Raw genomic sequence first — 16,373 nt, forward strand, 5'->3', positions numbered from 1 at the left:
GTCACACCCTGGGTGCTGGTTGCATTGGTGTGTCCACTTTGTGAAAATTCATTAAGCTGTACACTTAAGAGGTGGGCACTTTTTTGTATGTTGGACCTTAACATAAAGTCTAAAAAAGCTGTACACTTAAGAGGTGGGCACTTTTTCGTATGTTGGACCTTAACATAAAGTCTAAAAGGCAGGAGGAAAGGAGAAACAGGAGGAAGAAGAAGAGGCGGCAGAAAGGGGGGTTTGAGGAGGAAGAGGAAGAAATCCTAACACTCAGTCATCTAAATGTGCTTCCTGGATAAAGCGCTGCTTCGACTCCTGGCTGAATTCTCTTTATGGCACTGGCATCACACCCTTGGCTTGCGTTTCAAGGAGATGCTACCAAAAGCATTCCTGCAGAACCCCCTTGTATTTACCGTGTGAACAGTGCCCTTGGTGCCCTTTTAATGAAGATTCATGGGAGAAACTTCTCTAATATCTAGATTATCTCAATACCCTGAAAAGTTACTCTTTTCTCAAGCAACAGGGGTGTGTGTGTGTGTGTGTGTGTGTGTGTTTAACCTAGGCACAACGTGTCTATGGAATATCCTGTTTTCCTCTTTGCTTTGGTTGCTAGGAAGCTCAGTGTCAAAATTTCGGCCCACTTTTAATGGTTCCACTCACCCATTCTGTGTCTATTCTGTATCTGGGGCCGGGCTGACGTGATGAGCAAGACACATCCCTGCCCTTGGGTTCTCCCAGTCTAGCTGGGACACAGGAGGTGATGAGGTTGCACCGATCAATGCTGTGAGGGGACGGAAGCACAGGGCCAGTGATAGAATATAGTGGGGGCTTAACCCACCCTTAGAGGGTCAAGGAAGGCTTCTTGGAGGAAGCGCCACCTGAACTAAGTAAGAAGGGATGACCAGACATTTACCAGGCGAGGAGGGTGGAGAGGAATGTTCCAGGCAGAGGGAACAGCACAGGCAAAGGCTGTGAAGTAAGAGTGAGTCTGAAGCCAATGGTAAATGTCTATATTCTAACTCTTTCCCTGGTTTTGTATATTCCTCAACTCTTAGTTCCCTTTGCTCTGATCTTCTTAGCTTTCAATTTTTATCTTATTTTTTCGAGGCCCCACGCATTCAACTGTGTGTGATACAAAGACAAAAAGAGCCTGCACAGAATATTCCGTAGGTGCTGACATCTCTTTGCTTGGTTCAGGTCTCAGAAGCCTGGCTCCCTCCCTCTCTCCTCCCAGTATCCCGTAAGCTAGAGTTCTAGATGCTAAAGATGCTCACCGCATCCCTCTCTCCAAGTCTCCCCGAGCCACTGACACATTGCAAACCCCCAAGTCCAACCTGACAGCTCGAGATGAATTTCTGCATCAAGTGGCACCTCGGCAGGAAGGAATTTCTAACGGGAAGTCACCGATATTCCCCACCAGCCCACAGAGCTCTGACTTTTTGCTTCTGCTGCTCTACTCATGGCTACTTCCAGCAAGAGAGGGCAGGCCGCTGGCCCTCTGGAGCCTCGATGGAGAACATAAGGCACTCTCAGTCGTCCTTTCATCTCCACCTCAAAGTCTCGTCCACAAGAGGGGCACCGGCTCATGGTGCAGCAGCCCCACCCGCCCAGCTTCTCCTAACTCTGTGTGCAGACGTGACTCTCCCTTCCAGAGGCCCCTGCCTCTTGCCTGACCATGGGAGTGAGTGTGGATTAAGCAGACAGAGGACCCTTGGTGGGGAAAGTGGACACAATCACGGGGAGGATGAGATGGGTGGAAAAGAGACAGCCCCCCACCCCAACTTCATTCCATGCCCCACATGAGCCAGCGAGGCTCAACTCAGGCTGTGAACGTAGAGCGAAGGATGAGTTATGTTGGCTTGATGGTGAATATAATTACAGTCCCCATTAGCCATCAACCAAACCAAGCAATATTACCAGTAATGATAACATCACAGCCTCGCTGGTAGAGAAAGTTCTAGTTTTGCTCTAGGCTGAGCTTTATCTCATGTTGCTTCAGGACCTTTGCACTTGCTGTTTCTACCCTTCCTCCAGACCTGCACAGAAACAGGTACAGCAAATCGTTCAGATCTAGATTCAGACAGCTCAGTCCACAGAAGTCTTCCCTGACCACTCAGGAAATACTGGCCCCCACTCGACCTCCTTCCACTGTCACCTCGCTCTGCTTAATACCTGCAGCACTCCACGATATGAAACTAGTTTGCGTGTTTATTTACTTGTGATCTGTCTCCCTCTATTGGCCTGGAGACTTTGTGAGGAGAGGGACTTTTGCTTTGTCCCTGGCTGTATCCAAGGGGTCCGGCTGAATGTCTGCCACATGGGAGATGCTCAGACATAGTATGTGATGAACAAGGGAATAAATAAGCTCCATGTGAACTTCACCAGAACCCTGTGAGGTACCCAGGGCTTCCTGAAGAAAGGCAGCGAAGCATTCAACTAGGGTGCAAGATTGAACGGAACACCAAAAACCTCAGAAATCCAGATAAATTAAAAACGTTAACACAATCTTTAAGAAAATCAAAATTAATGCCCCAAATCTGTGATGACTAAAATATCAAACTTTTAAATAAAGAATCAAGACAGGATCCCACTGTGCAGAGTTCGTCACTTGCCTCACCCTAATCTTGGCCTGCAAACCCTGCATTTATTTAAAATTCTGATATTCTGCTCATCCTGGATTTTTTGCATTCAGTTTACCTCTTAAAAGATACTGCATTAAATATTATTTATCTCGCTGAGTTTTTTGGTGCCCCTTTCAATTCTGTGCCCCCAGACACGTGCCTTCCTCTCTTCACCCTCATCCGGGCCCCGAGAGCTGAATGGGATGGCAAGTTTTCCTTGGAGAGCTCTTTCGTGGTCTCCCCACAGCTCACTGACCGCGCCCCACATTATACGGAATGAAGGAACGAAGACGTGTAGGGGTCTGTAATCTGAGATCGTCTCCTTGCGGGCAGGGCCATCCGGGTCACGTCTTCATCCCCAGCCCACGAACTCAGTCCCCAGCCAAAGAGAGAAAAACCCAGCCTGCAGTCACACACACCCCAGCCCAACCTTCCCCAGTCACGTGTCCCTTCCATCCCCCAGAGTCGGTCACTAGGCAGAATCTGGCATTATTATTCCCATGAATATCTTTACACCATAACCACTTGGGTATATTCCCCAATCAATGTATAGTATTGTTGTGCACATTTTAAAAACTGATATGTACTGTAACATATTTTAGGCTTTCTTTTGTAAATTAATCCTTTTCCTTCAGCATTTTTGTTTTCGAGGGCAATCCATGTTGGTTCATGTATCTCTGGTTGAAGGGTCAGGAAACATCTTCTATAAAGAGCCCAATAGTAAATATTTTTAATCTCTGCAGGTCATACAGTCCGTCAGAACTACTCAACTCTGCCTTTGTGGCACGAAAGCAGCCAGAGACTACGCACAAATGAAGGGGCGTGGCTGTGTGCCCATAAAACTTTACAAAGCACAGCTGGTGCAATGGATTTGCCCTATGGGCCATAGTTTGCCTGCCTCTTTATCCATTTTCACTTTGGTAACTCAGTTTTTGGTATAACAAACTGTGTTCATCCATTCTGTCAACAGACTCCCTTTCGGGTGGTTAACATTTCTTCAACATGACAAATGCTGCTGCTATAAGCTTCTTGTCTTTTCATTTAGGTGAGAGAGTTTCTCCTGCATGTGTACCTAGAAGTGGAATTGCTGGGCCCCAGGGTACAGGCAGCTTCATCTTTCAGAGATAACGCTAGATTGTTCAAGAGACACGAGATCAATTTACACTCCCACCAGCAGCATGAGATCCTGCTGCTACGCACCCCTGCCAGCACTGGGCTACATCAGACTTCTGGATCTTGCCCATCTGAAGCGTGAAATGACACCTATTGTGTTAATTTGCATTTCCTGATTGCTAGTTAGCTGCTCATCTTTTCATGAGTTTATTAGCCATTTGAATTCCTGGTCATCGGAACTCTTGCTCCTGGGAACTGCCAATTCCTAATTTTTGCCCATTTTTTAAAACTGGAGTGTTCACCTTTTTTTCCAGTTGATTTGAGGAAATCCTTTACATATCCTGGTTACTCTCTGTCAATTGTTATGTGTTGCAAATTTCATCTCCAAGTATGTGGTGTGTCTCCATTTTATGCTCCGACAATCAGAAGTTGATTACGTTACTGGGGTCACAGTGACCATTTTCCCCCTGTGATTGTGCTTTTGTGACTTATTTAAGAAATTCTTCCCTTTGGAGCCAAATGACATGGGTTTGAATCTCAGCTCTATACTTGCTGGTTGTGTGGCTTGGGGAAGGTACCTAATATCCCAGAGCCTCAGTTTCCTCCTCTGTAAAACGAGGGCAGTAACAGCATGCACTTCACAGGGTCACTTTGAGGAGGCTTGAAGGCACTTAGCACAATGCCAGGCTCATCCTCATCATCTTCTCCATCAGCAGACCTCCCCCCGCACAGGGACCCCACACAGGAGGGATGGGGCTACCTTGCTCTCCAGAAGGTCTGTGTTCTGCCGGAGATCATTCCGAGACCTCTCTGACTTTTCTAGCTTCTGTCTCAGCGCTGTAAGCTCCGCCTACAAAAGCAAACACCTTAACAGAAGCCATTCTGGACTGGAGGTACAGGCTCCATGTATATAAAGACTGGCCAGGGAACGAAGTAGGCAATTCAGCAGCCTATCTGTGATGACACCCAGATGCTAAGTTCCTACGAGGGATGTTTTCTTTGACCATTCCTGAATATCAGTGACTCTGCTCACGCAAGTCTGGTCTACACCAGCCCAGTCTAGGGGCTGAATGCAAATCCTCAGAACAGGACTGCTGCTTATCTTGAGACTGGGCACGCCAGAGTGAGACGGGTGCTCGGCTGTTCATCTTCCCTAATTATCACTTTTTGGCCAGTGGGTCAGCACGAGGTTTACAATACCACCATTAGGAGCAACTGAAATGCCCACCCACTGAAGGCTGGTGGAGTGAACCACGAAACACACACGCCGAGGAGGACTATGTGGCCATGAAAAGAGAACAAGGAAGACTTCTTTAAACATGGGAATCGTGTGACAATATGTAAGTGTATCACATTCACATGTTGCACATCTTAAATTCACAATGTTGCAGGTCAAATATACTTCAGTTAAAACATTTTTTTAAAGAAAATCCAAAAAAATAGACGTGGCATGATTCTTAAAATATATTTTGAAGTGAAAAATGCAAGTCGCAGAAGAAAACATAGTATGCTACCTTTTGTGTAAAAAAGAAAGGAACCATTAGTTCAGTGTGTGTGTGCGCGTGTGCATGCGTGTGTGTGTGTGTATAGGCATACTTTGTTTCATTGAGCTGGGCTTTATTGCACTTTGCAGACATTGCATTTTTTTACAAATTGAAGGTTGGTGGCAACCCTGTGCTGAGCAAGTCTATTGGTGCATTTTTTTCCAGCAGCATTATTTTTTGATTAAGGTATGTACCTTGTTTTTTTAGACAGAATGCTATTGCACACTTAACAGACTAAAGTACAGTGTCAACTTTTATAGGCTCTGGGAAGCCGCCAGATTCACGTGACTCACTTCACTGTGATATCCACTTTATCTCGGTGGTCTGGAACTGAACCGGCACTCTCTCCAAGAAATGCCTGTATTGGCTAATTTTTGCAAAAAGGAACAACAGGCAGGAGAAAACAGAAACCCATCACAGCAGTTATCTATACCAGGTGGGTGCTAACAGGGTGGAAGGGAGAGTAAGGGGAGTGCCCCCTGGGAGGTAAGAAGAAAAAGGACTCAAAAACTCTCCCCTTGAGTCTCCGGGGATGAGCAGTAAGGGAGCAAGCTTCCGAGCGCCCCCAGGGTGGGGGGGCGCCTCTGAGCAGCACCCACTAGCCACAGAGGAGCTGGCCACGTGGTGGAGGGCGGTCTGTGTCGAAGGGAGCAGGGGGATATCTGCAAGGCGGCAGCGAGGGCTGTTGGTGGAGCATTCCCAGAGGAAGAATTTCGAGGGGTGGGGCACTGGGTCTGGATATAAACACTAAAGGGCTGGTGGGGGGGTTGTCGGGGGCGGCGCCCTGCCTGCCCCGTGGACCCACCTCCTTGGCGCGGAGCTGCTCCTCCCCGATGGCGGCACTCAGCAGGGGCCGAAGGGAACCCAGGAGCTGCCACCACGGCCAGTCCTTGACCACCAGGAAAACAGCCACATTCTTCTGGATGCACTGGGCAGCCAGCCGGTGAATCTACATGGGAGGGAGAGTGGAAACTGAAGAGCCTTTCCCAGCCCAGTTGAAGGAGGCAGAGGGTGGCAAAGGGGGTAGAGGAAATGGGTTTATCCTCTTGGAAGGGACTGGGTAAAGTTAAAAAAAAAACTTCCTTTCATGGAGTCAGGCTCCTGGCATCAATATTAGGCCACAGTTTAATCTTGCATCACCTAATAATAATAATAGGACAAGGAGTAGAAAATATTATATAACGTAACAGGGTCACCTCTTACATGGGGATCAGGCTCAAAAGTCACTGTGCAAAGGCAAACACTATCCTCAAAAATCCCTGACGCTGCCCACGAGAAACGGTGGCCACGATTATGTCGCTAGTTGTTATTTAAAGAAGGGATATTATTTTAAGCACATTTAAACACAAACTCCATGCTTCCCACTCTTCAGTGTGCATCGGAATCCCCTGGAATGCTTGTTAAAACACAGACGGCTGGGCTCTACCCCAGAGGGTCGGATTCAGTGAGCCTGGGGTGGGGCCCAAGAACCTGCATTGCTCACAATGCAGGTCCGGGCACCACACTTTGAGAACGGCTGACCTAGCGCATTCTTACCACAGGTGGGAATCAAGCTGACTAAGAAGCCAGAGGTCCTTTCCCTTTGCCACCATCACAACAGCCAAGGCTCGTACAGCTGGCACAGCGCCTCCTACGGGCCGTACGCTGCCCAGAGCATCTTACACGCACCAGCTGAGTCCTCACCACAGCCCTATGAAGGTAGGTGCTGTTATTATCTCCATTTTAGATGGGAAAACTGAGGCACAGAGAGGTACAGTCGCGTGCCCAGTGTCACACAGCTTCTCAGTGGCAGAGTTAGGATCTGAACCCCTGCAGTCTGGCTGCAGACAGAGCCCAGGTGCTTAATTAACCTCTATTTCAAATCATCCCAAGGCATAAACTACCTGAGTGCAGCGCGCTGGTAAAACTGCCTACGATGTTTTCACTATTGATGTTCTTGCCTTTTTCTGTTCTCACCAAGTACATATGAGGGAATTTATACCAATTCACGTGAGCTGGGGGCATGGGCACGGAGACTCGTTCTGGCGGCAGTAACGAACAACAACAACACTAAAGCAACGGCAGCTGGTATTGGCCGAGCAGTAACGATGAGCCATGTACTGTACTACATGCACATTAGCTCACGTCACCTCCACTCAGGTGCTACGTGGTACACATGGGATTCGAACATGGTGCCTGTTTGTCTCCGGAGCCGTGCTGCCTTTCTCCATCACGCAGGCTACAGAAAGGAGACTCAGTCTCTGGCTATGTCTGAGGATGGTGGCCCAGGGTGGTTCAGGGCTGAGGACTCTGACCTTGCCCTTTGGTCCCAAAGGCCTCTGTGGCCAGGTCCTGCCCACGTGCTCTCTGCTGACCCATGAAAGCCAAGTTCTCCAGAGATGGGACAGGTTGAAACCATTTCCAACCCAGGAGGGCTTGGACAACCTCGTGGATATCCTGACCAAGGCTCACATCGGTGGTGATGTGATGTCAGTGTCCTAGAACAATCATATCATATCATCTTACAAAAAGTGTCTATTAAAGTCTGACCACTCGGGGTGGGTCTGTGGGCCAGCAGCACTCTGGCACCATCACGGGAGACGGGCAGACCCCCGTGCTCACCCCAGACCCACTGGACCAGGATCCACACGTTAACATCCCACTGGAGATTCACGCACGAGAGGAAGCGTGAGAAGCAGGGATTACAGCCCCCAGACCGGCACAGATGGTGGTTTTCCAGGATCCCGCGCCCCGGCCAGGTTCACAAGGCCCGTGGGCCCCCGCACCTTCCGCTTCTTGAATTCCTGGCGAGACAGAAAGCCCTTGCAAGCCGCCTGGAACAAGATGATGCTGTGAGACACCAGCTTCTCCCGCTGCTTCTCCAGCCTGGAGACCACGCCCGCCTTGAGGAAGACCTGGAAGGAGAGAAGGCTGCAGGCGACTTCGCTGCCACCGAATCAGACTGCCTCAAGTGGGAGGGGCTGCCGCTCAGACCCCAGTTCTGCGAGATCTACCCGAAGTATCTGTCAGTAGCTGCCCTTGACTGGGGGTCTCAATGGTCAAAGCATCTTGTCTCCCGACGCCTCCTCCTTCCCTTCTCCCGGCCCCTGGGTGCTCAGAGTTTGCTCCACACACCTGAGTGTGGTCATCGTCACCTCCTGGGCGTTGGTTAGAAACGCAGCATCTCAGGCCCCAGCCCAGAGCTGCTGAATCAGAACCGGCATCTTCATTTAATCCCCAGGGGATTCGTGCACACACTCATCTGAGAACCACCGGTAGGACAGACCTGCCTAAGCGTCTCTGTGCACCGGAATCACCCAGGGAAGGCGGTCAATGCGCACTCCCAGACCCCACCCCAGGATATGCAGAATCACGGGCTTGGTGTCAGTCCTGGGTGTGCATTCTTTTTTGATAAGTGCTGTTGGCCATGAGACGAGCGCCACCCCAGGAATACTCGGTCCTGCCTTGCAAGGAGGGGCAGAGAATGTGGGGGAAGTGAGGGCAGCCCTCCTCGGTCAGGAGGGGATGGGGCCCGGCGGGTGCCACCGGCGGGAGGTGTAGGCATTGAGCAGAACACAGCGGAAAACACAGTTTCCAGGCCTCGGCGCGTCAGTAACGGATGAGGGCCCCTGAAGCAAAGGGATCACTGCCTCCCCGGCACCCTCACGGCTGCCCCCAAGAGACTGCAGGGAACACGGGAGGGTTTTCAGAGAGAACCGGAAGCTCTGGGGCCAGGCCTGCTCCGGTCAACGCGGTGGGGTCACTAAAGCTGGTGTTGCCTCCCCAGAGGCAAAGGAAAGACACTCTGTTGCTGGGATGTGTATGAGTTGGTGACAGGCGAGGGTTACGTTTCAGACGCCTCGGTGCCACTAATTTCTGAAGCACAGTCCTGTGCGTTTCTTTGCTAGATGTGGCTTGTAGCCCCAAAGGTGTTCAGTTTCTCTGGAGCCACTGGTGAGCTCCACCCTGATCAGTGATATTGTCAAGTAATCCATGACATTATCAATCAATGGCTAACATTGATGGAGCCCTCCTGTGTTCTGGATCTGAACTAACCATTTGGTATGCAGGCAGAGCACTTTACATGCAGAATCTTACATGGTAGTTACAACAATCCCCCCATTTCATGGAGGGAGAAACTAAGGCTAAAAAAGGCATGTGCCAACAATCCTCCACCAGCAGGTGGTAACACCGGGATTTATGTCCCTCTCTCTGACTCCAGACGAGACTACAATTGTCACTGAATGTAATTAACATTTGCATGGCATCTAAATTTTTCAAAGCTCTTTCTCCTATGTCCCATTTTAATACGCAGAACAGTCCCACGAGGAATCTGTCAGCTCAAGGAAGCTGTGTCACTGACTCAAGTTCACATAGCTGGTGGTCAGCAAAGCTGAGGCTTGAACCCAGAACCTCAAGTCCACGCCCTGTACCCATTTCTCAACATCGGCAAGAAGCTTCATTTCCTCGCTCACATGATCCAAACACAGGGAGTTTGAGGCTGAAATGCAATCTGATTCCAGGTGGAACAAAGGGTCTCAATCGATTCTCCATCCCCTTAAACCTATTTTCTGTAATGAAGACCACTCCGCTAATCCCACAGTAAACTTTTTCTCAGAGAGAACATGGAAATTAGCGCAGCCAATCGGTGCTAACTCTGTTTTGCAACCCTCCATCGCTTTACAGAATCAGCCAGGACCACCAAGACAATTAGCCTCATAGAAATAAAGACACGACTGACTCATTACCTATCAGATTGCTTCAGTAATGACTGTATTAATTTCACAAGCTAGTGAGTCCCAAAAGCTGCTATAAAAAAAAAAAATCAATGATCAAAGTGATGACAGCGCTAGTCCATATATTACAAAAGGCAGCGAGTGCTGCCAAAACCGTTATTGATTAAGTATGAGGCTTTCATTAAAAAGATAATTGGAAACGACCATACGCAGAGTGGGAATAAGTCATCGCGGCTGCAGAATCTTAGCTTGATTTTTTTTTTCTTTTCCTTTGAAGAGCCATACAGCTCTCTGCTGTGTATTTCCTGTGCTCCATAGACCAGAAGGCCGACGGCATGGGGAATCCCACCTTGTTCATAAATGTCATGGCCCTCGGCACAGGCTTCGATAAGGTACCGGGGGCTGAGAATCACAAAGAAAAATCTAAATTATTCACTTTTCAGGGGTCCAGCTGCTTATCGGGCCCACGCAGAGTGTAACATCCCAGCATCCCTATCTTTAAGGGATCTCTGGAAGCCAGTTAGGCAAGCCAAGGTTGAAAAGTCTCATATGGCAACCGTTCTCCTTTCTGGTATTGCTGAGGAATTAGCTACCCGCCTCTTAGTAATTTTCCAGATTAGAGGAGTTTAATTCTTTAAACATTAAAACGCTATCCTGTTTGACAAGCATCCTGACCCCGCTGGCAAATGCCTGCCACGAGTGATGACAGCCAGCCCCTGTTACAGGGCAATTTACTGATCCCCACAGCCAGCTTGGGAGGTAGAGAGCAGTGGGTCCAGTTTACAGATGCGGGAACTGAGGCTCAGAGAGGCTAAATCACTTACTCAAGATTCACACAGTTAGGCAGTGGCGGGGCCTGGGTGTGGACCAGGTCAGCCTGTTCCCATCCCCTATTCACAGCCTTCCCACCTATTAAGTGCCGAACCCTGCAAAGCATGAGAGTTGCATCTGCCCTTAAACATCTCAGTCTATTGCCTTGCCTGGCTTCCCAAAGGACACAGTGACCTTGATTTGCTCTGGATAGTTTCTTAGTGAATGCCAAGTATTAATAATAATAATGTTTTATTATGGGGATGTTTTTGGCTTGTAGACCCCTTGCCTCGCCACTGTGAGGCTTTGTATAGCGACTTTTCATCTTGCTGTTTTCTTCCCTGCTCTGCAAGTTGATGGGATCACAGGGCCTGATTTTGAAATTCATGAAATAACTAAGTAATTTATCTAAACAGTGGTTCTCAAACTTGAGCATGTACTGGAATCCCCTACAGGGCATGTTACAACCGAGACTGCAGGGTCCCATTCCCAGAGTTTCGGAATCAGTAGGTCTGGGGTGGCACCTGAGAGTTCTGTTTCCGGGAAGCTCTCGGGTGTTGCTGCTGCAGCCGGTCTAGGGACCACGCTTTGAGAACCACTGGTCTAGAAGGATGAAGTTCTTGAAGCTGAAGAAGAATTCCTCTGATTCAAGACCATAAACACCTGTGTGTAAAGAAGTTGCTGTATATTTCCATTAATAAACAGCAGAACCCAGAGCGTACTGAAGAGAACTTGGGGGTTGGACCAGTACAGGTTTCCATGGGAGCTGTGCTCCTGGCTCCCTAGAGGACCTGGAAAAGGGGCTGTCTTCCCAGAAGTACATTTTCCTCATCTGTGAAGAAGGGATACTGTAATTATCTCAAGAGAGACTGTGAGGGAAAAGAGGAATAATATATGAATTTGCCTAGCACAGCACCAGGCTTGTGGTGGGAGCCCAGTAACCCAGGGGTTTATCTCCTCTACTGGAAATGTCCGCAGAGTTGCTGCCAGCTCCCAGCAGGATCAATCAGGTTGGAACCACAGCAGACTAACAGCTTCCACCATAGGCTGTAGAAGGACCAAGAAGCCAGCGGGGAGAGGCTAGTGTGTCTAGGGGGCAATGACCAGCGTGAATGACTGTGAGCTCTCCGGGGAAAGAGGTTGTGATGGGGCAGCACACTTCACTTTGCAAGAGGTACTAATGGCCAATAATGCCACCAACACTTTGCACGGTACCTGAACGTGGAAGGCAGTTAATTGACAAAGGTTTCCTGGGTGCCATTAACAATCAGTAGGTAACTAAGTGGGGCGGTGGTCCCTTGGTCTCTCCTCTCTCCAGTTTGTATTTCTAAATGTTGTCCCTACTCCCCTGCCCTCCTCCTGGTCCCTGAGTTTCCAGCCTCTGTTCCCCACCCCCCACACTATGACCCAGGGAACGCTAGTTCTGGGAGGTGGTGATGGGTCTTCCACAAAAACAAAAGGGTGAGGGATCCAGGGTCAGGTCATTTGGGGAGCCCTGAACACTCTATTTTCCCTCTTGAAAACTTACAAGATGTACGAGCATATTAGGGCTCCACGAAATTCTTCTCTAAACGTTTCAACTTTTCTGGAAGGGCTTTTGGCTCAGCACCAGCTTGGAGAAATCTACGTCTCTCGGCCCTAAAGTCATGTACCTTCCTCTCGTGCCCTCTCCTTTCACTTACTGCGGCGAATCCGCTAGGACTACTGTTGCGTTACGGTCGGCTGCAAAGCAAAAGTTACAAGGCTCGGAGTGAAGATGGCTGTTTCTGAGGTTCCGAAAGTCCTACCTGAAGTCCAGACGTTAATTCTCCAGACCACTGAGGTCCCTGGGAGTGTTACCTCTAGTAAGTGAGATTCCCCAGTCATTTCCTCCCACACAATTAACATTTTATCTTAACAGCCTTGTCACACGACAAGGGCAGGCATCACTCAGCCCTGTGTTCAGCCCTGTCTGGTGGAAAGGAGACACACAGAAGTAGCGGATGCTGAGGAGGGACAAGGCTCGGGCCTCACGTGCGTCCCTGGTGTCACGGGTAGAACGGCAAAAGGAAGAGGCTCTACTCACCTGGCTGTGCCCCACGGCCACTGTCGACTTCTCCAGATCCAGGGTCTGCAGGAGCTCTGCCACAGCCTGGGAAAAAGAGGAGGGTTAGAGAGGAAGACAGACGGAGGGCGGGAGACTCCCCAGGTGCAAGCTCAGCTGGCTGCATGGCCGAGGGATACACCGGGAGAGAGAGGGTGACCCCACGTGCCTGTGAGCCGACAGAGCTCCAGCTCCCCAGGTGAGTGCAGAGGACGAGCACGTACTAGGCACCTACTGTGTGCCACCCACTCTGCTGGGACCTGCACGGACACCACCTCGTTTCAGCCTCACGGCAACCCTAGGTGGGTCGTCATACCACCATATGCCCATTTCACAAGAGGAGAAAACCACAGATGCAGAACTGAACGGAGGATGTGTCTGCTATGGAAAACACTGCGGCACTGCCTCGAAAAATTAAACGTGCAAAATTACTGTATGATCTAGAAATTCCACTTCTGGATATATACCCCAAAAAAAGTGAAAGCAGGGACTTGAACAGGTAACTCGCACACACTCATATTCACGCCAGTATCGTTCACAGTAGCCAAAAGGCAGAAGTAACCCGTGTCCATCAACAGATGTATGGATGAACAAAATGTGGCGTATACGCCCAACGGAATGTTAATCAGCTTTAAAAGGGAAGGAAATTCTGACACATGCTACAGCATGGAAGAACCCTGAGGACATTATGCTAAGCACAATAAGCCAGACACAAAAGGACAAATACTGGATGATTCCACTTACATAAGGTCCCTAGAGCAGCCGAACTCGTAGAGACAGAAAGTAGAATGGTGGCGGCCAGGGTCTTCGGGGTGGGGGGAGGGGGAGCGAGTGTTTACTGGGTACAGAGTTTCAGTTTTACAAGATGAAGGAATTCAGGAGATGGATGGTGGTGACGGCTGCACAGCAGCGTGAATATACTTAACACCACTGAACTGCACTCTTAAAAATGGTTAAAATGGTAAACTTTATGTGACTTATGTTTTACCACCATTTTAAAAAAAACAGAATGAAAGCATTTCCCCAAGGTTATAAGTTACACATGGGCCGAACCAGACTCGAATCAAGGTGTGTCGGGCCACACTGCAACACCTATGTCTCGACTGCTTCCCAGGCCCAAGACAGCTGCAGAGGGCCCTAGGCTACTGGGGAATTTACCTGCTGTGTCCCCCATGACAGCCTCCCCAGCACCCTGTCCTTCTCATCACATGTGCCAGAGACGGCCTCCCTCTCCCAAATATGTGAATAAATGGCGTGGCCTTTAAGCCTGTGTTCCTGACCTAGGTTAGGGAGGGAGAGCCTGTGTTTAATTCACCTGTTTCCTCCACTGCACCTGGTACTGTTCTATGCATACAGCAGGAGCTCAATAATTACGAGGACTGAATGAGGGAACGCCCAGCAAAAGAGACCCAGTGAGGGTAGAAGCGGGGCAGGGCTGGGGGTGGGGGTGGGGGTGGAGAAAGGCCACCCCCTCCAGGAGAAACAAATTCACTCAGAGATCCCTGGACGCAGCCTTAGCCAAACCATCAGCCATTTAATGGAATTTTCCTCTTGTTATAGGCCTGCAGGCTCTGAAACAAGCCTGCCAGAGATCTGTACCCTCAGATGAATGCAGGTCGTGCCTGGTTCCCTGGTGACTGCCAATTCCCCTCCCGCTGCACCCTCACACCACCCCTCACGGACCTTCCATTCACCAGAAATCACAAAGTCTATCTCCAGAATAAGCTGTCAGAAAAGTAATTGCGACAGTCAAAGAAGCAAAAGGTATTATGAGACAGAGTGATCTGGTAGATGAGTTTCAATTCCATGGGTCATTGGCGTCACAGAAAATTTCCTAAGATATAGAAAAAAAAAATGCTTATTAAAAGTCTACTCTGAGGCTGTAATCTGGGGGGAAGTTTCCTCCTCTGACCTCTGAGAGGAACATTCCAAAGCGCCCCCTCCAAAAATTCAGTGGTTTCACTTATTACATTTTAGCCAAAAATGTTCCAAGGGAGCTACAGGCAGCAGAATGCATAAAACCAACATACCCAGACTACAACGTTTTTTTCTCTCTGCACAAGAAGAAAACAAAATAAACATTGGCTGAAAACAGGATGGACGGATGGAAAAGAAATGAAGCCTACAGCTGGTGACAATTTTCTAACCTACTTTGGAGTTAACGCCCAGAGTCCACGTGTGGGAGGAAAAAAATCAGGATGTGGAGTTAGATCCACCTGCACTGAGATTCTCGTTTAACCACTCACGAACTGCGTGACCCTGGACAAGCATTTTACTCTGAGTGCAGGCTCCTCTTCAGAAAAATGGGGGGAAATAATAGCACCTATTATGGAAGACTCTGTAGCTGTGCTTGTGGAGGCCTTCACAAAATAGCTGCATACAGTCGGCACTCGGTAAACATTCTGAGCCTGTCCTGATGTCCCAGAGCTGGTCCTGTCGGCCTCCCTCTTGGATAAAATGGCAGTGGTGCTGCAGAATGCGGACTAAGCTTCCATTTCTCAGGTGTACCCCAAACACGGCCAAAACACACAACCGGCCCCACCAGATCCAAGGATTCTTCTCCATCTCCCTGCTTTCCTAGAGCCCTTCAGATGTCTGTGTAGCCAAGCACATTAGGCTTCACAGAGATATTCTGTCCTGCTGACCTCATTGTACAGATAAGGACGCTTAGGTCCAAGCGACAGAGTGAACGGGTGGCTGCGGGCACTGAACCGTGCTTCTGACCCTCATTTTCCTCACCTGCAAAATGGTGCTAACATTCCCTGCCTAGACTGTACAGGGGCTGGGACAATTAACTGAGAATATGTACATGAAAATGACTTTGTACTCAGTTGCTCTCATTATCAACATTAATGTTACTCTTAGATCGAACCATATGAAATTGTCACTTGCTTAGGTGAAATACCAGTGATTTCATTTGTTTCTACCTAATATAATCACTGCCCAACAGCCAGTTGGTGGATGACAGGGCAAGAATCCAGGTGACTGTAAGAAATTTCTTCCTTGTTCCGCATCTTTATGGAATCAGCTAATCCATCTGAATTGTCCCGAAGGTTGCGGTAAAACCTCTTGGCATGGAAGGCTGAGTAAAATGTTGGCCATTTTGCTTCCAAAAAAAGTTTTCGGGCTTCCCTGGTGGCACAGTGGTTGAGAATCCGCCTGCCGATGCAGGGGACACGGGTTCGTGCCCCGGTCTGGGAAGATCTCACATGCCGCGGGGCGGCTGGGCCCGTGAGCCATGGCCGCTGAGCCTGCACGTCCGGAGCCTGTGCTCCGCAACGGGAGAGGCCACAGCAGTGAGAGGCCCGCGTAACACACACACACACACAAAAAAGAGTTTTCCCTCGCGCTTTGGGGTCTGAGCACTGCTCTAAGTGCTTTACCCATAACTCATCTAATTTTCAAACCTCTGTGACTATCTTAGGAAGTTTTATGCCCATTTTATAGAGAAAGAAAGTGAGGTTGAGTGCAATGAAAGGACTTGTCAAACATCACA

The 16,373-nt window shown here is 49.2% G+C and overlaps 1 protein-coding gene across 14 annotated transcripts in view; it reads right to left on the reverse strand.

The window, feature by feature from the left end:
- Positions 1-16,373, reverse strand: part of MYO18B (myosin XVIIIB) — a 239,503-nt gene that overhangs the window by 132,320 nt on the left and 90,810 nt on the right. For 13 of the 14 annotated variants that reach the window (XR_010836953.1, XR_010836954.1, XR_010836950.1 and 10 more), the window contains 4 exons: positions 12,860-12,925; positions 8,035-8,163; positions 6,075-6,218; positions 4,486-4,575 (listed from right to left, as the gene is read on the reverse strand). Coding sequence is in view for 7 of the 14 variants with exons in the window: in XM_067015387.1 (XP_066871488.1) it covers positions 4,486-4,575; positions 6,075-6,218; positions 8,035-8,163; positions 12,860-12,925 (429 nt within the window). In the remaining 7 variants the exon portion in view is untranslated. The remainder of the gene's footprint in view (positions 1-4,485; positions 4,576-6,074; positions 6,219-8,034; positions 8,164-12,859; positions 12,926-16,373) is intronic. The other variant, XM_067015389.1, reaches the window with a different exon arrangement.

This window comes from Kogia breviceps, chromosome 15 (assembly GCF_026419965.1).
Source record: "Kogia breviceps isolate mKogBre1 chromosome 15, mKogBre1 haplotype 1, whole genome shotgun sequence".
Lineage (NCBI taxonomy): Eukaryota > Metazoa > Chordata > Mammalia > Artiodactyla > Physeteridae > Kogia > Kogia breviceps.